The sequence below is a fragment of the Lampris incognitus genome, chromosome 20 (assembly GCF_029633865.1).
Source record: "Lampris incognitus isolate fLamInc1 chromosome 20, fLamInc1.hap2, whole genome shotgun sequence".
NCBI lineage: Eukaryota > Metazoa > Chordata > Actinopteri > Lampriformes > Lampridae > Lampris > Lampris incognitus.
The window spans coordinates 33316980-33338649 of NC_079230.1; the positions used below are offsets into that span (position 1 = coordinate 33316980).

A 21670-nucleotide genomic window follows, 5' to 3' on the forward strand; every position below is an offset into this window, starting at 1 on the left:
CTCAGACATTGCTGCCTCTTAGTGGGGAGGATGCATGAGGGGATACTCGCAAAAGAAGGCAATGGTAGTCTATATATTTTGCTACAACTAGCTTACGCGAGTGCAAATAACATCTGTTTAAAACTATGATGTCTCATGACATACAGCGTAGTTTGACTGAGAGTGAACAATTTCAACAACTGATAGTTGTTACAAGATCAGAAGTCTTGTTTCAGATATGATGGAGAAGCAGTTAAGTGGCAGTCAGGTCAGGAGAACATGTCTGTGAACCACGTAAGCTCAAACCTAAGCGTGTACTCACACTAGGCATGGTTGCCTTATACCAGGCCCTAGTCTAGTGCGATAATGCGGAGCTGCACCCAAGAGGAAACACCGAGGCGGTCTGGTGGTGGCCTTGCCTAGCGCCGACTGTGCAGTGTTTTTGTCTGCATCTGCGTTTGTGTCGTCGTGAGGAGTGTGGGGAGGTGTGTCGAAGGTGTCTGGCTGGAGAGCTGGCGCTGGATCAGCTGGGGGAGCCCGGTCTGCTGCGTCCGGTGGGCCCAGGGATCACAGGCCTGCCTGGAGCTTCACCCGAGCAGGAAGCACCAAGGACGGTCTGACAGGACGCGGACACGGGGCAGGCTAAGCTAACTGCTAGCCCATGCAGACCGGCAGTTCCAACAGTCATCCTGGCTGGCGTTCCTTCTCTGCACAGTGGAATTTCTGGACTGTGTTGCACTGGGTGGACTGTTGTTAACTGTTTTCGTATGTTTTTGGTGGTGTCATTTTTGGATGTGTTTTTATCTGTTGTGTTGCACTGCTGTGGGCTGGGAGAAAGGCAAATTTGTATCTTTTGTGTATGCAAGTACATGATAGAAATGACAATAAATCAGGGCCCACGGTGGTGTAGTGGTCTAAGCATCGGCTTTGTGTCGATGCAGTTGCCCACTGGGGACTGGGGTTCGCGCCCCGGTCTCGTCAGATCCGACTATGGCCGGACTCGATGAAGCAGCAATAATTGGCAACGCTGTCTTCGGGAGGGGGGCGGAGTCGGCTTGTGTTCGTCATATGAATGTGTCTCTGGGTGTGGGGAAAAAGCAGTGGTTCAGGCTGGATTCGCCTTGTCACAGAAGTGGCTAGGCGAATCCTTCCAGACTGCCGGCCGGAGAGATGCAGCTGGTGAACGCATGCAGTACGAGGGTGGGTGTTTGAACTACAACAGGGAGCGATTGGCTAATAAATTGGGAGAAAAAGGGAAAAATCAGAATTTTTTTTTTTTAAAAAGGACAATAAATCGTTCCTGATTGTCCCCCCGCCCCACTCCCCCCGCTGGCCTGTGCTCATATTGCGCTCATTTCAGGCCCAAGCACGATCACATCATCACGATGTGACTTTTTGTGTTGAAGAGAAGCACTCTCGCACAGCACAATGGAGTGCGTGATTTTATTTCCCTCGTGGGAGTCGTTCTGGGCGTGGTGACACACGACCCGCTCACATGCCTTATGTAGATTTATTAAGCACACAACACAGCAATTTTCTGTAAATCGTGCTACGCATAAGAATGTTATTTAAATGGGACAACTGCATAATTGTCGTCATAGCGTTCCGTGCCCGCACACGGTTAGTGATCACACTAGATGCGTACCGCGCTCAAGTCCCAACTTAACTATTTCCAAGCCCACCTCTTCAAGCAGGCCAAGGCATGGGACGCAGTGATCACACTAGTCAAATGAACTGGACTTTGGGGGCCAAACGTACTCGGGCATGGTACAGATCACCTAGTGAGAGTGGACCCTTAAGTCCGCCTCAATGTCTTTTCAGGCCCGTATCTGCTGTCTAGTTGATGGTATTGACCTTTCTCAGAAACGTGGGTCTTGAGGGCCCCTCTAAAAAATGAATTGAAAACATTTGTGCTTCACTTGCCTAAGGACTATGGCTTACTGACCTGTTCAGTACACTGAAAACATGAGAGAGAACAGAGTCGCTGACTTACTGGTGGGTTTGCAGTGGAGGTCTCCGGACTTGTCCAGGTCACACACTGAATTAGCACCACATTTGTGGTCCTTACAAGTAATTTTTCCTCCAAGATTACAGGTACATCGGCCTGCACACTTGTTCGTCAGCCATGTATCTCCGACCTGGAACACACATGCAGATGTGCACACCTATACATCACATGTTCTCTGTGTAATCATTTAGAAAATGTGATGCACGCCAAAGAAACACTGATTCAGAATTTGTGTAAAGTACACATACACTCACACGGCGCAGACAGGAATGACTTTAGATTAATTAGACCTAGATTCATAGTTTTGGGTCCTTGGCATCTAATGGAAGACATCCATCTTCTTCCATTAGAGTCCTAAAGGTGAGACCGTGAGGCAGTCAGAAGCACATGCACCCAGAGGCATGAGGGAGTTGATATGCTGTAGCACGGGGACGCGCTTCCCAGAGGAGGGGGTAGTGTAACGACCACGGATTAATAGACTCGCTAGCCCTTGGCCACCGGCTCAGACCCTTTAGTCGACTGGTTAACGTAGTCACCCATGGTGCAGGAGGCATGAGTTCGCATCCCGGCTGTGGCGGTTCCTGGCTGCAGCGGTTCCTGGCTGCCCCCTGAATTCGCTACATTGGATTGACTAATGCACACTTAATTAAGAATAATCATTTCGCCCACTCCGACAAGCTGATGGGAAATCTGAGGTGATGAGACGTTTAGTCAGGAAAGCTTGTCTGGTATGGTGAGGGGTTGACAGATCACATCTTAACCACCCGCCTGACTCACCATCTGATCTGGGCCAACCACATCTTCTAACACGCCTGATGTTTACAGCCCTACTTCTGCATGGCTCCTGAATAAGTCATGCTGTCTGTGAGGGTCAGCGACCTGTTCCCAGAATGGGGACATCCCATGGCCACTGAGAGCTGAGACAACATGTGGGCACTGAAAACAGAAGCTCTTAATGTGCCTGGGGACACAACATCATTATTACTGCTAAAGAACAGAAAGAAAACTGCTAATTACCGGAGAGATGTGCACATCCTCATCATTGAAAGAGTGGCCACTGGACTGTAGATGGTGTAGACTGTGTAGATGGTGTAGACTGTGGAGTCCTGGTCTGACGTGTTAGCTCTCTTGTGTTGTGCCATCCTCTTGGCCAGCGTCTCTTTGGTTTCCCCAATGGGCAAGTCACTGCAATCCTCCCGGCACTTAACAGCGGACACTATACTGCTCTGTTTTGTGCCTGGGGACCTGATCTTTGGGGTGTACCAACTTCTGGCACACCTGTTTGGGTGTCTTCCTGGCATTGAAAGCCAGACAGACACCCAAACAGTGCACCAGCCGATCTAAGAGAGGAAAAGGACAACAACTGTCTAAGCGTAAACCAGTGGTGATACCGTATGTGGCGGGAGTGTCGAAACAGTTGAGATGCATATTTTCCAAACACCACTTCTCAGTTGCTTTCAAACCCCACAACACGCTGCACCAGAAATTGGTCCGCCCCAAGGATCAGGTCCCCAGGCACAAAACAGAGCAATATAGTGTATGCTGTTAAGTGCTAAGAGGATTGCTGTGACTTACCAGACTATGACTTACCAAACTGTGACTGACCCAATTTCCCCTCGGGCATGAATAAAATATTTCTGATTCTGATCTGATTCCGACTTGTACATGGGGGAAAGCTAACAGGTGCTGGCCAAGAGGATGGCACAACACAAGAGAGCTAACACGTCAGACCAGGACTCCACAGTCTACACCATCTACAGGCCAGGACTCCACAGTCTACACCATCTTCAGGCCAGTGGCCACTCTTTCAAGGATGAGGATGTGCACATTGTTGATAGGGAGGAACGCTGGTTTGAACGGGGAGTCAAAGAGGCCATCTATGTGAAGAGGGAACAACCATCCCTGAACCGAGGGGAGGTCTAAGAGTACATCTGTCACAATCTTACAATGCTGTGAATGCAACTATTCCCAAATCCACTGTGAACAGTACACATGACCACTGTAACTCTAGTTAATGGTCACGCCCGTATTTGCATATGAAAGTGGTCGTTGGTTTGGGTCGTTATGCCACTGTATTGTTTATAAGGGTGGGGACACCTGCAGTCACTGTATTGTTTATAAGGGTGGGGACACCTGCAGTCACTGTATTGTTTATAAGGGTGGGGACACCTGCAATCACTGTATTGTTTATAAGGGTGGGGACACCTGCAGTCAGTTGAGACTGAAGAGGTCACTTCTGCCCCTTGTCCACTACATGGTACCGGCTCGACTCGGCTCGACTCGACTTGCAGGGTGGGGTTTTCCATCACCGTAGCAGGACACCTAAGTGTAGCTGGTCTGCATTGACTTTGGTATCCGCTCCCGTTTCTTTGGAACCTCGACAAAGGTGGTACCAGAGACGTGGTAACAGTTACCAAAATGCCGGTACTTTCCAGTAATGGAAAACAAGAAAGTCGAGTCGAGTCGAGTCGAGTCGAGTCGAGCCGGTAGGTACCATGTGGTGGAAAAGGGGCATTAGATGATGATGAAGCGTTTCTGTCAACGGACGTTGTGTCCAGATGAACTGATTCACCTTTCTGAGATACAAAAAAAGCATATTACATTTTTTTTTATTGAATTGCTGCATGTGCTCATGTTAATGGCCTCGCGTGACACTGTGGGCACAGATGTCATCATAGGTTGCTGACCCCTGACCTATAGGCTTATTAGAGTACTAAACAGTAATCACATCGTAGCCAAGACTGCACATCATTCAAGTGTGATTGGTCTACGCATGCCACAGGTGGCGCTGCCAACACTGATGCAACTAAACGGGGTTTCAAATGATCCGGACAACACTGGGGATCCGTTTCACAGCGACGCCCACAAGTCCTCTACTGTGGCTTATGGGAGGCCTGGAAAAGAAGAGATTTTAGGCCATTCTTTTTCCCCTCTTTTTTCTCCCCAATCGTACTTGGCCAATCACCCCACTCTTCCGAGCCGTCCCGGTCTCCGCTCCACCCCCTCTGCTGATCCGGGGAGGGCTGCAGACTACCACATGCCTCCTCCATACATGTGGAGGCGCCAGCCGCTTCTTTTCACCTGACAGTGAGGAGTTTCACCAGGGGGACGTAGCGTGGCAGGATCACGCTATTCCCCCCCAGTTCCCTCTCCCCCCCCAACAGGCGCCCCGACTGACCAGAGGAGGCGCTAGTGAAGTGACCAGGACACATACCCACATTCGGCTTCCCACCCGCAGACACGACCAATTAATAATAATCATAATAATAATCATAATTATTATTATCATAATAATAAATCGTATACAGTGCTTTTCTAACACTCAAAGTCGCTTCACAATAAATGGGGTGAAACAAGACAATAGATAAACACAACACAGGGTGGATGGGAAGAGGGGGCAGATATACAGGGGTGGATGGGAAGGGGGGGCAGATATACAGGGGTGGATGGGAAGGGGGGCTACGAGAGGAGAAGCGGCAGCCACACACGACGCCAGCAGTACTCTCCCACTAAACACACAAACGGTATCTTTTGTACCTGTCTAAGTCAGATTTGTCGAAGTCTACAATTGTGTCTGTAGGGACGCCCGACCAAGCCGGAGGTAACACGGGGATTTGAACCGGTGAGCCCTGTGGTGGTAGGCAATGGAACAGACCGTTATGCTACCCGGATGCCCAGAGTTTAGGCCTTTCTTGAATGAAATGCGCCTGGATTCAGCCCCGATGGAAGATGTAGGGTCCTGACATCAGTTACGCCATATATCATGACCTCAGATATTTCATAAACGTGCGATCACTGCTACTTTCCCAGTTGGCCAGTGGAAACGCATTTTAAATCTTCTGCATGTGGACTGACAGGCTTACCCATCTTACCATGCTCCCTGACCCATCTTACTTCGCTTTGCTTTTGAAGGAGAGAAACATCCCTCAACCGAGAAGCTGTAGGCTTACACCCTGACACCCAGATGGACAAGCGGTGCGGGGATAGGATTACCCATAACGACAGCCATCACGGCACTCACATCATGGTACTCTCCATCTGGATCCACGCAGCCACACTTGGCCAAGGGAACACAGTTGTTATCACTGAGAACAAAGCCGGCGTCACACTGACAACCCTCCACACAGGTTGTGGGGGGCAGGTGGCAGAAGATGGGGAACAAGTCAGCGCAGGTTGGGGGACAGGGAGCAGTACAGTCTGAGTAGTGGCTGTTTGGACGGCATGGGAGAGCTGAATGGAAATAAAAAGTAAAAACAGGAAAGAGTAGGAAGGGGAGACGGCAGAGAGATATAAATAGACACATTTTTAAAAAGCTGTCCATACAAAAGAAGTGTAAGCCACATGTGCAGTAGGCGTTTCACCCTTCTTAGAATGAATTTACTTGAATTCCCGTCTGTGGTTTTGCACAGTAGTGCCGTCTGACTTACGGCAGAAGGTGTTGTTCCTCCAGCTGATGGTGACTCCAGCGCTCTGACAGGCCTGGGCGTACGCCTCCACGTTGTCACACAGTGTTGCCTGCATGCCATTGTATTCACACAGGTCGTAAATACAGTTGCCGAGGAAGGCATCCGGGGGCAGGAGAGCGTGGCAGGGCTTGAAGCGGTCTGAGAGGATAATTTCAGAACACTGGGACGCATACAGCTTCTCCTCCTCTGCGGTACAGTTAGGATGGATGTCTGGACGTGTGTCTGGCTTGCAGCTAAAAGACAAGGTTGTTTTAGGTCAGGCTTAATCAAGCAGGATAGCGCCACTGCTTGGTCTGCAGAATGCTGCAGTTACAGCATCCTCTCTGGACAGGTTAGCTAACATGAGTTAAATAACCTACTTGCTTCCCAGCTGGAGCAGCTCCAACTGAGAAGCAAATAAATGGTTGTTTCTGGATCTGAGTACCAGATCTGTAAGTACTTCATGCCCCTTTCCCACTACATGGTACCGGCTCGACTCGACGAGTGTGGTTTTCCATCACCTTAGCAGGACCCCTGTGTAGCTGGTCTGCATTGATTTTGGTTACCCGCTCCAGTTTTTGAGTCGAGCCAGTACCGTGTAGGGGAAAAGAGGCATTAGATGGATGGCAGCAAGGAAGCAGGAGGTGGAATGTGAGCAAGAAGGGGGCACCTTGTCAAGGCAATGACAAATTCAATAAAATCAAAATGTCTTTAATAGCAAAACTGGCGTACTGACCCAGGATCACTGTCTCCATCAGCTTTCCAGCTGTTTCCCAGTTCAATCACATCCTTGGCAGGTTTTTTGTTGGGCATCAGGTTGTCATCAGAGGAGTTGTGGTTGTAATTGCCACACATACCACAAACCTGAAAGGGCAGAGGAATGGGGAGTGGGATGAAACATAGTTTTTGGCTGACTTAATCATTTAAGATGAGGAGAGACATTTACATGTAAAATAACTCCAAAAAATATGACATTTATATGAAATAATTGAAGCCTTTAAACATTTCACTTCCGGTGTTATACTGTACTGTCCATTACTCTGAGGAATTTGAGAAGGTAGGTGTTTAAGAAGCACAAAAAGTGCTAGCCAATAGCTTACTGGTGTAACCCAGGCATACCTTGTTAAAGTACTCTCCAGGAACAATGATCTCCACATGGTGCACTCCATCAAACTTGACCTGTAGACCAAAGTCTGTGTCCAAGAGGGTGTAGACTCCACTGGTCAGCACTTTGATTCCAGCTGCCTCAACTGAAACAGGGGTTCGGACACGACGCCCGTTCAGCTAAGGGCAGAAAGAGAGAGGACACAGAGATTTAAAGCTGAGCATCTTCTAATCATTCAGCGAACTGACTGACTTGAAAATGGCCGAACTGAACTGACTTCTTTCAGATTAGAAAAACTATTTTTCATTCCCCTTCACGCACTTGCGCACATGAAATGGAGTGAAACATCGTTTCACCCAGCCCACAGCAGTGGAACACAAAGACACACCCAAAAGCTACAAGACCTGCGAGAACACACATATCCAAACTAACACATAACTGACTAAACAAAACAAAAAAACACTGTCCAGGACAGCGAGCGCCAGCCAGGATGACTGTTGGAACTGCGGTCTGCATGGGCTAGCAGTTAGCTTAGTCTGCCCCGCTTCCGCGTCCTCTCAGACCGCCCTCGGTGTTTCCTCTTCGGGCGCAGCTCCAGTCAGATCGCTGGTCCCTGGGCCCACAGGACACAGTAGACCAGGCTCCCTCAGCCGATCCAGCACCAGCTCTCCCAGCCAGACACCTTCGACACACCTCCCCGCACTCCACACAACGACACTACAAACACAGTCAAGGCTAGGTGAGGCCGCCGCCAGACCACCCTCAGCGTTATCAGAACTGCCAGTCTGCATGTGTGGCTTAGCTAGCAGTTAGCTTAGCCTGCCCCGCTTCCGCGTCCTGTCAGACTGCCCTCGGTGTTTCCTCTTCGGGCACAGCTCCAGTCAGATCCCTGGTCCCTGGGCCCACAGGACACAGTAGACCAGGCTCCCTCAGCCGATCCAGCGCCAGCTCTCCCAGCCATCAAACGAAGACAAACTTAGATGCAGACGTGGACAAAGACACTGCATGGACGGCACTGGGTGAGGCCGCTGTGAACGTGAATTTGTGCTGCCATTTTCCCACACCGGAAGCGGAAGTAAATTACAAGTAAATTTCGCTGAGTAAATTACACATGAATTTATTTCTCAAGTCAAAGAACACAAAAGTGTGACTTTTCATTTCTGTCTCTGAGAAGTTTGTATTTCTTTGACTTTAAGCCGGTGTTGTGGCTTCCGCTTTTATGTATGAGTTGCATGTTGTGCTTCCTCTTTAAAGCGAATGGGGGTGGGGGGTGTAAAATCTCATCAGTTATTTTCATTCTCTTGACTTACCAGGACTCTGCGGCTCTTCGCCAGCGTAACAACATTATCGCGGGGCAGATACACGGTGACGGAGCGCACATAGGAGGCTTCTGGCTGACCGCGCTCCTCATTTTTAGCCACTATCCTGAAGGGGGTCACCTTGGTGGTGTTGCAAACCTGGCGGGGAAATAAAGGGGATGTGTATTTTTGTTGGATGCTTGGAAAAGGTCCTAAGAATGTCAGGTGACCTGAGTGCTAGCTGCTGCACACAGAGAGCCCTACATATAGAAATGTAACCCTTATACCTCCACCAGGGTGTATGTGCAGGTGCCCATGAAGGTGTGCATGACACCATCAAAGGTGTAATAGTGAGGGTCCCCAGCAATGTGACACACTCCCTTCCCTAAGAGGAGAGAGGATGCTGTCAGTGTTTTGAGAAAAACAAAGCTAAAGTAAAGGCCGGGTTCACTTACCGGTGCTTGGAGGGGAAACGGTTTACCTGTGGAGTGGCATCCCAGTACTCCTTCCACCACGCTGCATTCCTGTGCTGGGCTGCACTGCCAGGGCTCGCAGGTGATGTTGTGGTTGCCATTACACTTACAGCGTTCTGAGCAGTTTCTCTCTGTAAACCAAGTGTCTCCCGCCTAAGACACACACACACACACACACACACACACACACACACACACACACACACACAAGTTGTGAAATGAACATGTACACACACCACTCTGTGCAAGCAGGCATAAACATGAGTGCACATGTGTGCAAGAACACACATACGTACATGGACACCTGAAAGTTAGCATAAAGCTGGCTTGCACATGTCAGTCTAATGCGAACAACCCACTCACGACTGCACTCCCGCCCCAAACCAGTTGCCCCGTTTGAACTGCTTACTGGTCTGTAGATTCCATCGACGTCCGTGCAGCCACACTCACTGGGCGGGACACATTTGTCTCCACTCAGGATCAGACCTGGGTTGCACACACAGCCCTCAACACAGGGTTGGTTGCAGGAAGCGTTGGAGCCAGAGGGGTTCTGACAGGTGGGCTGGGGGCAGGCGGGGCCACATGGTGTGTAGTGGCTCCCTGGGGGGCACTTCAGAGCTAGAGGACAGAGGAGGGGGAGATGGCAATGAGGACTGAAAGGGTGAGGGGAGGTTAAAAGGGGAGGGTACATCTTCCATATTATATTTTCATTCTTAACTAAACAGCTTTATCGATTTACAAGTTTTTTGGGGGGACTTTTTCCCCCTTTATCTCCTCAATTGTACTTGGCCAATTACCCCACCCTTCTGAGCCGTCCCAGTCACTGCTCCACCTCCTCCGCTGATCCGGGGAGGGCTGCCGACTACCACATGCTTCCTCCGATACATGTGGTAGCCTGTATACATGCCAGCCGCTTCTTTTCACCTGGCAGTGAGGAGTTTCACCAGGGGGACGTAGCACGAGGGAGGATCACGCTATTCCCCCCAGTTCCCCCTCCCCCCTGAGCAGGTGCCCCGACTGACCAGAGGAGGCGCTAGTGCAGCAACCAGGACACATACCCACATCCGGCTTCCCAATCACAGACACGGCCGATTGTGTCTGTAGGGACGCCCGACCAAGCCGGAGGTAACACGGGGATTCGAACCGGCGATCCCCATGTTGGTAGGCAACGGCATAGACCACTACGCTACCCAGACGCCCCCAATTTACAACGTTTAAGCTTTCATACACACGTTTTTGTGATTTAAAAAATCACAGCGTTTACATGATCCCAGGAGTAAGTTGGGAAAGTGGGAAGGATTTAGAGCAGTGGTTCTCAAAGTCTTTCTGTCATGTCCCACTTTGGAGGAAGAAAAACGTTCATGCCTCTCGCCCCCACAACATAGTGACAGAATGGGCCAAGTTTAACTTTATTTAAATAACATCACGATCATGAACATTCTGTTCACTTTTCTTTCAGTAATATCGGTTGTGCAAATAACAAACCAAGTTCCGCTTCAACTTCATCACACCTCTTGTTGTGACATGTGTCACTAGACTGCTCCACCAGTCTGTGTGCTTTTTCAAAAACAGAAAATCAGAATACAACTTAAAAGTCGCTTTGCTAGAACCATGACAATAAAGTTCAGACTGTGCAGAAACAGAACTGCTACTACAACTTCCGGCTGCTCCCGTTAGGGGGCGCCACAGCGGATCATCCATTTCCATCTCTTCCTGTCCTCTGCATCTTCCTCTGTCACACCAGCCACCTGCGTGTCCTCCCTCTCCACATCCATAAACCTCCTCTTTGGCCTTCCTCTTCTCCTCTTCCCTGGCAGCTCCATATTCAGCATCCTTCTCCCAATATATTCAGCGTCTCTCCTCCACACATGTCCAAACCATCTCAATCTTGCCTCTCTTGCTGTCTCCAAACCGTCCAACCTGAGCTGTCCCTCTAATATACTCGTTCCTAATCCTGTCCTTCTTCATCACTCCCAATGAAAATCTTATCATCTTCATCTCTGCCACCTCCAGCTCCACCTCCTGTCTTTTCATCAGTGCCACTGTCTCCACACCATATAACATAGCTGCTCTCACAACCATCTTGTAAACCTTCCCTTTAACTCTTGCTGGTACCCTTCTGTCACACATCACTCCTGACACTCTTCTCCACCCACTCCACCCTGCCTGCACTCTCTTCTTCACCTCTCTACTGCACTCCCCGTTACTTTGGACAGTTGACCCCAAGTATTTAAACTCAAATGCCTTTGTCACCTCCACTCCTTGCATCCTGACCATTCCACTGTCCTCTCTCATTCACGCATAGGTATTCCATCTTGCTCCTACTGACTTTCATTCCTCTTCTCTCCAGTGCATACCTCCACCTCTCCAGGCTCTCCTCAACCTGCACCCTACTCTCACTACAGATCACAATGTCATCCGCGAACATCATCGTCCATGAAGACTCCTGCCTGATCTTGTCCGTCAACCTGTCCATCGCCATTGCAAACAAGAAAGGGCTCAGAGCCGATCCTTGATGTAATCCCACCTCCACCTTGAACCCATCTGTCATTCCAACCGCACACCTCACCATTGTCACACTTCCCTCATACGTATCCTGCACCACTCCTACATACTTCTCTGCAACTCCTGACTTCCTCATACAATACCACACCTCCTCTCTCGGCACTCTGTCATAAGCTTTCTCTAAATCTACAAAGACACAATGTACCTCCTTCTGGCCTTCTCTATACTTCTCAATCAACATTCTCAAAGCAAACACCACATCTGTGGTGTTCTTTCATGGCATGAAACCATACTGCTGCTGCTGATCATCACCTCTCCTCTTAACCTAGCTTCTATTACTCTTTCCCATATCTTCATGCTGTGGCTGATCAACTTTATACCTCTGTAGTTGCTATAGTTCTGCACATCACCTTTGTTCTTGAAAATCGGTACCAGTATGCTTCTTCTCCACTCCTCAGGCATCCTCTCACTTTCCAGGATTGTGTTAAACAATCTAGTTAAAAACCCCACTGCCATCTCTCCTAAACATCTCCATGCCTCCACAGGTATGTCATCAGGACCAACCGCCTTTCCACTCTTCATCCTCTTCATAGCTGCCCTCACTTCCTCCTTGCTAATCCGCTGAAATTCCTGATTCACTATCCCTACTTCATCCAACCTTCTCTCTCCCTCATTTTCTTCATTCATCAGCCCCTCAAAGTATTCCTTCCACCTTCTTAGCACACTCTCCTCGCTTGTCAGCACATTTCCATCTCTATCCTTGATCGCCCTAACTTGCTGCACATCCTTTGCAGCTCGGTCCCTCTGTCTAGCCAATCGGTACAAGTCCTTTTCTCCTTCCTTAGTGTCTAATCTGTCATACAACTCACCATACGCCTTTTCCTTTGCCTTTGCCACCTCTCTCTTTGCTTTACGCTGCATCTCCTTGTACTCCTGTCTACTTTCTTCATCTCTCTGACTATCCCACTTCTTCTTTGCCAACCTTTTCCTCTGTATAATTTGCTGTACTTCCTCATTCCACCACCAAGTCTCCTTGTCTTCCTTCCTCTGTTCTGATGACACACCAAGTACCTTCCTAGCTGTCTCCCTCACTATTTCTGCAGTGGTTGTCCAGCCATCTGGCAACTCTTCACTACCACCCAGTGCCTGTCTTACCTCTTGCCTGAACTCCACACAACAGTCTTCCTTCTTCAACTTCCACCATTTGATCTTCGGCTGTGTCTTCACTCGCTTCCTCTTCTTGGTCTCCAAAGTCATCCTACAGACCACCATCCGATGCTGCCTAGCTACGTTCTCCCCTGTCACCACCTTGCAGTCTCCAATCCCTTTTAGATCGCGCCTTCTACATAAGATATAGTCCACCTGTGTGCACTTTCCTCCACTCTTGTACGTCACCCTGTGTTCCTCCCTCTTCTTGAAATATGTATTCACTACAGCCATTTCCATCTTTTTCGCAAAATCGACCACCATCTGTCCTTCCACATTTCTCTTCTTGACTCCATACCTTCCCATCACCTCCTCACCACCCCTGTTCCCTTCACCAACATGTCCATTGAAGTCCGCTCCAATCACCACTCTCTCCTCCTTGGGTACCCTCTCCACCATGTCGTCCAACTCACTCCAGAATTCTTCTTTCTCTTCCATCTCACACCCAACTTGAGGGGCATATGCGCTGATAACATTCAGCAATAAACCTTCAATTTCCAGCTTCATACTCATCACTCTGTCTGACACTCTCTTCACCTCTAGCATGCTCTTGACAGTCTGTGCAGAAACAGAACAAATGCAGATATTTGGGAAAGACGATGAGCCAGTCGGTTTGTGAGAGCTCAGGTCTTATCACTGCGTTAGTGCTGCAGTGAGCCTGTTTTGCACTGCACATCTTCTCAGAACGGGGTCGCAGGCTTGATACCGCCACTCTCAAGTCATGCTCCATGTTGAGCTTAGACCTGTACTTTGCTTTAAGTTCTGGCTGGGACAGCTGGCGCTGGATCAGCTGGAAGAGCTTGGTCTGCTTTGTCCGGTGGGCCCAGGGACCACGGCCCCTTCCTGGAGCTGGCCATGAGGAGGAAACACCGAGGGAGGACGCGGAAGTGGGGAGGGTTAAGCTAACTGCTAGCCCATGTCATGTCAGTCATGCTGGCTGGCGTTCGTTCCCTTGGACATGGATTTTTTTTGTTTTGTTGTTTAGTTTGGATGTTAGTCTGGATATGTGTGTTCTTGTAGTTTTTGGATGTGTTTTTGTCTGTGTGTTGTACTGCTGTGGGCTGGGGGAAACGGCATTTCATTTCATTTCATGTGTGCAAGTGCATGAAGCGATGACAAATGAAGTGTTCCTGATTCCTGATTCGTAAGTGAGGCAACAGCAGAAAAGCCCATCTCACAGGGACGGGATGTGGCGAAGGGAAGCAGAATGCCCACAGCCCTCTGTCCTCTCAGTGGACACTCCCTCTCCACACCAAGCCAGAATTCACTCAGTGTCTGAGCTGTAAAGCTCCGCCTCAGGGTGGAGTCACGCGTCATCTCCATGAACTGGTCCTCTTCAGCAGAGCTGAATCAGCAGGTGCTGCCGCACAGAGCACTGCTGTTTGGGAAGTATTTTTGAAAGCATCCTCTCAGGGGAGAGATGTGCTCCTTAAGACACGAAATCACTGTGGTGGCTCCAGAACCACCGGTTTCAACAAATTCACTCAGATTCTCAAAGAAATCAGTATTTCCTTGATCAAGTCACCTGCCCCACATCTCAAGCTTTCGAGTGAATGCACTGGTCTTGTCTGCCAGGTGAGGAGGGTACTTGTCTCTGCCTTGAAGTTGATGATTTAATTAATTCAGCTTTCCAAATATATCGCTGAGATAGGCCAGTTTCACCAGAAACTGTTCATCACTAAACCTTCTATCAACTTCGTGCATACGCTCCTCCTCCTGAAACATCTGGATTTCCTCTCTGAGCTCAAAGACTCACGACAACACTTTACCTCGAGAGCCACCTAGCCTCGCTGTGAAACACCACAGCTGGATGTTCAGCTCCCACCTCCTCACTAAGTGCAGAGAACAGCCGCGCTCTCAGGGTCTTGCTTTGATGAAACTGACCACGCTAACAGCATGATGGGTCAAAACCTGGTTTAGGCCTGGGCTACTGTGTCTTGATGCTAGCGCTTCTCTGTGGATGACACAGTGCGTCCATTGTGCATTTGGCGAGACCCTCTTGATTAGTGGCTGCGATCCCTTCATTTTCCCTGCCATGGTCTGTGCACCATCCATGCAAACGCCCACACAGTTCTCCCAGTTCAGCCCATGTTGTGTCAGGTACCAGTCCAGAAGCCCGAAGAGCTCATCAGCTGTCGCTCTACTGGGACATACTTGCAAAACAGCAAATCCTCCCACACTGACTCTGACGTGACAAAGTGAACACGAGCAATAAACAAGCAGTCTTTACTGCTGTCCGTAGCCTCGTCCACTTGTCAGGCCAAACGTTGGTCCTTCAGTTTGTCAGTGACTTGTTCCTCAAGGTCATTTGAAATGTCCCATATACATCTTGCAGCTGCATCATTGGACAGAGGGACAACTTCAATTTTGCAGCGCTTGTGTCATCAAACATAGCTGACACCATATCTGAAGCCAGGGGAAGGATGAGCTCCTCTGCTCTTATGTGTGCGGTTTCTTGCACTGGGCAGTTGTGTGTGTGACTTTGTGTGATGTCATCAGTGCTTTGTTGTTCACTGATGCAGCTTCTACAAAGCAGAGTTCCTGCTGACGGTCTGCACCAAGTCTTCTCTTATTGACGTGACTGGGGTGTAATGTCTCCAAGTGTCTTCTTCATGTGTTTGGTCTCATACTACCAGCTGCCAGAGTTTTCACACATAAAATACACACTGCTCTCTCCTCACCTCCCACCACATTGACTGTGAACCCAAGAGCAAGGCAGGCTCCGTCATATTGTCTCAACTTGGTTTTTGGTTGATGACCACCAGCTAAGCACTTGGTCTTGTTTGTCTCGGAAGCATCGCCTGTCTTTCTTTTCCCCCTGTCAAATATCTCTCCATCCTGTCAAACATCTGTCCATCCTGTCAAACACCTGTCCATCCTGTCAAACACCTCTCCATCCTGTCAAACACCTCTCCATCCTGTCAGACACCTCTCCATCCTGTCCAACACCTCTCCATCCTGTCAAACACCTCTCCATCCTGTCCAACACCTCTCCATCCTGTCAAACACCTCTCCATCCTGTCCAACACCTCTCCATCCTGTCCAACACCTCTCCATCCTGTCCAACACCTCTCCATCCTGTCAGCCTACATGCTCTGTCTCATGACAGCACGTATTGTTGATTGTTCCGCCGTGAACAAGATTCCGATGTCAAAACAGTGGTTCTGCACAATACCCCCCCCAGTCACGCCCCCCCCCCCATCATGCCTCTGTGTCCCCCAGGGGAGGTGCACCACAAACTTTGAGAAATGCTGATTTAGATGAAGTAATAAGATAAAGCCCAGAGGGGCAACCGAGAAGCACACGTCTCCTCACACACACACACACACACACACACACACACACACACACACACACACACACACACACACACACACACACAGCCTGATCAAACACACTCACGACAGAAGGTGTCATTCCTCCACGCGACGGGCACGCCAGCGGCAGCACACAAGTCAGCATAGCTCTCGATGGCCTGGCACAGAGCTACCGCCTCTCCTCCTGTGGCACACATGTCATACACGCAGTTCTCAAAGTACGCACCAGGTGGCACTACAGCGTGGCACGGCTTGAAGATACCTGAGGTAAGAGAGGAAACGGGGATGAATAGTGATTGACAGGGAAGGTGTTCGGTTGGTGTATTCCTGTCAGTGAAGAGAAGATGAAAAACAATTGGCAATTCCGGAAAACTTTGTATGAAGCCTGTAGGTCAAGTTTAACTGATGGGTGAATGAGGTGATCATCATAAGGTCTTGATAAACGTAGAGAACGCTTAAAACATTGCTTTAAAAGGTCTTTTAAGTGGGCTGAAACGGTTTCTCTTCCTGGAGAGAGTAGCAGCAATTTGTCTGATAACTGTGAAGAGACAGATATATCTTAATATTAAACATAATAAGGCATTAAATTGTAAATCATAAGCTGTATCAAATTAAAAGCTGAATACTTCACTGTTCAGTACCATGACAATTAACAGCACGCTGTTTGGTTATCAGACATAGACTGAAAAACACAAACCATGGGACACAACACCACCTGTGGTTACTACGTCTAACCCTGAAGTGTATTTTAAATATTGTGTGTGTGTTTGTCTTACCATTGGGATCAGTGATCATGCCACAACTTGTGGGCTTCATAGCCTCCTCCTCCACATCCTTATCACAGTCTTCTTGTCCTCCACCATTGGTACAGCTGTGGAGAACAGAGGGGTGGAGTGATTGGATAGAGGGATAGAGGACAACAAGGATAGAAGGATTAGCGTGGAAGAAACAATATGATAGACAAATCTCTTCTGTCTGATAGCACAAGGTTGTTCTCTGTTGTGTGTGCATGTGTGTGTTGGCATATAAGTGGATCTACGTGCAGCTTAAGCGTGCATGTTTGCTTCAAGCGTCACTCACTCCGGTCGTTCATCAGGAACCTGCCAGCTGTCTCCCAGCTCATTGGTGTTGGCGGCTGGTTTACCGTCTGGTTTGATGTTGTCATCATTGGGCTGGCCATTAAAGTTTCCTTCAAGGAGAGACAAGGGTTACAGGACAGGGTCAAAGTTGGGATTGATGCTTAACAAGTTCTCTGATAAATTCAGCTCGGTAGAGTCTTCTCTGTCAGCAGGCCCATGGGTCCAGTGTGGAGCATGTGACAGTGTATATGCTCATGCTTTGTACATACTGCCAAGCTTTCTGGCACCAGCCCTTTAACAGGTTACTGTAAAACATCAGTTGAATAGTAATTATAGTCAGTATATAAAAACCTTACCACACAAGCCGCAGAGCAGGCCATTGTAGGAGGTGGGCAGAGTGACATCAGCATGGTGGTTGCCATCAAAACGCACCCTCAGGCCAAAGGTGGTCTCCAACACAACAAACTTTCCACTCAGGTAGACCTTAACTCCATTGCTCAAGGTTACTGGAGGAGTCATCAATGTTCCATTCACCTGGTAGAAGACACAAAAAACATCAACACGTGTGCTGAGTTTTGTTCTAGATACAGATTTGCTCATTTGTTAACAAACCACAAAGCAATCAAAGCTTGAAGAGCCCTCATATATATTGAGCAAGAAAGACCAATCCCTCATAGTGCATCATTTCCCCTTCAAATATGATAACTTGCTCTCATATTCAAAAGAAATGTCTGGTGTATGAAATGTATTCACTATTTTATTTGTAGTTGTTTAATATAAAAGCAAGGATTGGTCTACCGCAGACAGCTAGGACAATAACAAGCCTGCTTCTCACCTGTACTCTTCGACCTTTGCCAAGGATGATGGCCGTCCCATAGACGTTGATCACCACAGCCCTTACATAAGACACCTTCTTGTTGCTTCCTCTGTGTTCGTTCTGGGTGTCCACGGTGAAGTAAGGCAAGCCAGAGGACTGGTTGCAGGGTTTGGTCAGGGTGTAAGAGCAGGCACCCATGTAGTGATGTGTCTTTTTGTCAAAGGATATGTAGTGGGGGTCACCTGATACCGAGCAGATTCCTGTTCCTGCAGGAGGGGAGGGAGTTTAGTTTGTGTGATGTGTGATGATGTCAATGAGACGTTTGGTAGACAGGTTGGTGCACTGGAAGTTGTCTTACCAAAATATATGCTCATATCTGCAAATGACATGTGTGTATATTCCATGTACACTAATGACACTCTGTAGTTTTAGTCGAAGAAGATAGTGTCAAATTTGTTTCTATGTCAGTTGTAGCCAGGTTTACACCTGAATGTGTCCACACTTCACAATGAATATGTTCCTGTTTGAAATCTCTGTTAAAGAAGAGCGCACCACTACAACATGTCCACACAAAACATCTTCTGGTACAGTCAGTATTTGAATGGGATACACTTTCTACATATATTGTATAGGAAGAATCCTTCAGTCCTACGAGTGCTCATCATATGTGTGTGTATAGTGTGTCATACCCAGAGGATGGCATCCGTATTCTCCATCTTGTAACTGACAGCTCTCGATGGCAGGGGCACAGCTTGTGTTTTGGCACTGGATCAGTCCTCCTCCCTGACACACACACTTCTTCTCACAGCCCTCCAGGTACCAGTCATCACCCACCTGACACACACACACACACACACACACACACACACACACACACACAGACACACACACACACACACACACACACACACACAATTCAGAAGAGGCGTCCATGTGTCTCAGCCAGGTCAGGTGGACCATCTTGGTCCAGAACTAACTTCAGCATCTTCTTTGAAACCAGTTCACCTGTCCCATGTTGTCTTCCTCTACCCTGTCTTTGCTTTCACCCTTTATGGTCTTATCAAATGAAGAACAAAGTCTACCACCAGACTTTTATTAAAACAATTCAAGCATTGTATAAGGGCAAGAATAAAAATAAATGTAACCATACCGAAATCTTTCAGCCTGGAAAGAGGGACAAGACAGGGCTGCCCAAAAATTCCATTGCTGTTTTTATTGAAGCATTAAGCCAGGGGATCATTCAGGATAAGAAATATTACAGGTATAAAAATGCTGGGTCAAGAACGTAACATTTCTCTATTTGCAGACAACATTTTAATTTACTTGTCAAACCCAGAGAGCTCAATTTTGGAATTATTGTAACGCTCATATAACGTTGGTCTTGTCTCAGGTTATAAACTGAATATTCCAAAGATTCAAATATTAAGTTTCTACTACTGGCTTAACCAGATCATAAGCTCTAAAGTCCAACTAAATTGGGAGTTGTATCACATGAGATATGTAGGAATAAACGCCTCAAAAAAATTAACAAAGTTGTATGCCTTAAACTTCAATTTGTTAAGTCATAAAATAAAGAAGGACATAAAAAGATGGAATTTAATTCCAATATTAAGTTTTGAGTCACGAATAGAGTCAGTAACAATGAATATCTTGCCTAAGGTATTATGTTTGTTTCAAACTCTTCCAACTGAAATAACTGACAAACAATTCAATGAATGGGATAAAATAATATCGCAGTACATTTGGCAATGGTAAAACCCAAGGGTAAGATTTAACATTCTTCAGCTGGCAAAGAACAAGGGAGGACTTGCACTCCCCTGCCTAAAGGACTATTGTATATCGGTCCAACGGAGGATTTTGTTGTGTTGGTGCAATTCTGATTACCAAGCGAGATGGAAAGAAATTGAAGAAAACATGTCTGGGCCAGTTCCAATTCAGGCACAGATAGGGGATAAAAGACTAATTACAATAAGTGGTTTAATTTATCTCTGAAAACATGGCTAAATACTATCACTAAGAATGGTTGGTTTGAAGAGATAAGAATTCTGAGATAGTGCTCTCATGACCTCGACTTTACCCAAAAACAAATTAGACGCGAGTTATAAAGGATGGGCTAACCAGGGCCTCTCCTCATACTGAACCTTTTTTAATCAGGGGACGCTGAGCAATTTTGAGACATTGAAAAGACTACACTGGTTAAATAATAGTGACTTTTATAGATTTCTTCAGGTACGCCGTCACATTAACAGTTTTATGTTTGAGAGTCAAAAGATATTTGAAAATCATTTTTTGAAAGTTTTTGTTAGCGCCTATAGGACGGGTTCTGGGCTTAAAATAATCTCTAGGCTATAAAAAAAGGACTTCAGGGGATTATGATAGCAAGCACCTCCTACATAAAACAAAAATGAGAAAGGTAAACTAACCGTTCTATTCCAGAGGAAGTTTGGACATAATATTGCGAATCTTAACGGAGGATAACAAGCTCCTCCTCATGGAGAGTGTATGGCTGCAAGAGTCTTAGTAGATATTTTATTACACCTGTTCAGATGTCTCACCACTCATGCTCTCCCAGCTGCTCCCAGGACGCCCATCACAACCACTTGTTTTGGGCCTGCCCAAAAGTAAACACCTTTTGGCGTAACATTTCTATGGAATTAGTGACTATATTTGGGACAAATTTTACTTTTAATTGGGATGAACTCCTCTTTGGTCTATTACATGCAAAGCCCACAAACATGAACACAAGTTACTCATTTGGAATATTGAGTGTAGCTGCTAGAAAAGCAATTACAAAGAAATGGCTTCAGTCAGACAGACCATCTACAGAGGACTGATATGATGTCATCTACAGAGGACTGATATGATGTCATCTACAGAGGACTGAAGTGATGTCATCTAAAGAGGACTGATATGATGTCATCTACAGAGGACTGAAGTGATGTCATCTACAGAGGACTGTTGTGATGTATTTTATGACATTTTTGTGATGGAAAGAATCACTTTCTCCATGAGCAGGTTGAGGAAACTAAATTTGAGGAAATTTAGGAGAAGGGGAAATTGTAAATTTCCCAAAAAAGTCCTTCTTTTGTTTAAATTTATGTCAGTATGGCTTTTGTACTTTTTTCTTTTTTCCTTTTATCTCAAATGGAAAAACACCCCAAGTTCCATTTTTGTGTTACATAATCACTATGTGAAGTGCAGAAAAGATGGATCACTTTGTAAAAGTCTCTAAATGAAGATGATTACATAAAATTGATGTTAATACACGATTCGGAATAAAAACATAAAAAAGAAAAACAAAATCTACAACAAAAGCAACTGCTCGTAGGTTTTTGTGACGAACCTGAAGGATGTCTCCTTATTAGTGTTCTACATACGTAAAAGACAAAGAGAAAAGTTAATATGAGATTTAAAAGGTTTGCAAATTTTATCCATCCA

At 47.2% G+C, this 21670-nt stretch overlaps 1 protein-coding gene across 1 annotated transcript in view; it reads right to left on the minus strand.

The window, feature by feature from the left end:
* The window catches only part of zanl (zonadhesin, like), a 142863-nt gene that overhangs the window by 18867 nt on the left and 102326 nt on the right, over positions 1-21670 (minus strand). Inside the window, exons 68-82 of the mRNA XM_056300246.1 lie at positions 18922-19066; positions 18251-18498; positions 17772-17949; positions 17417-17525; positions 17113-17207; positions 16422-16598; positions 9718-9926; positions 9317-9461; positions 9123-9220; positions 8848-8994; positions 7552-7716; positions 7169-7296; positions 6415-6686; positions 6009-6217; positions 1973-2117 (exon numbers count right to left, since the gene is read on the minus strand). Coding sequence (XP_056156221.1) covers positions 1973-2117; positions 6009-6217; positions 6415-6686; positions 7169-7296; positions 7552-7716; positions 8848-8994; positions 9123-9220; positions 9317-9461; positions 9718-9926; positions 16422-16598; positions 17113-17207; positions 17417-17525; positions 17772-17949; positions 18251-18498; positions 18922-19066 — 2470 coding nt within the window. The remainder of the gene's footprint in view (positions 1-1972; positions 2118-6008; positions 6218-6414; positions 6687-7168; positions 7297-7551; positions 7717-8847; positions 8995-9122; positions 9221-9316; positions 9462-9717; positions 9927-16421; positions 16599-17112; positions 17208-17416; positions 17526-17771; positions 17950-18250; positions 18499-18921; positions 19067-21670) is intronic.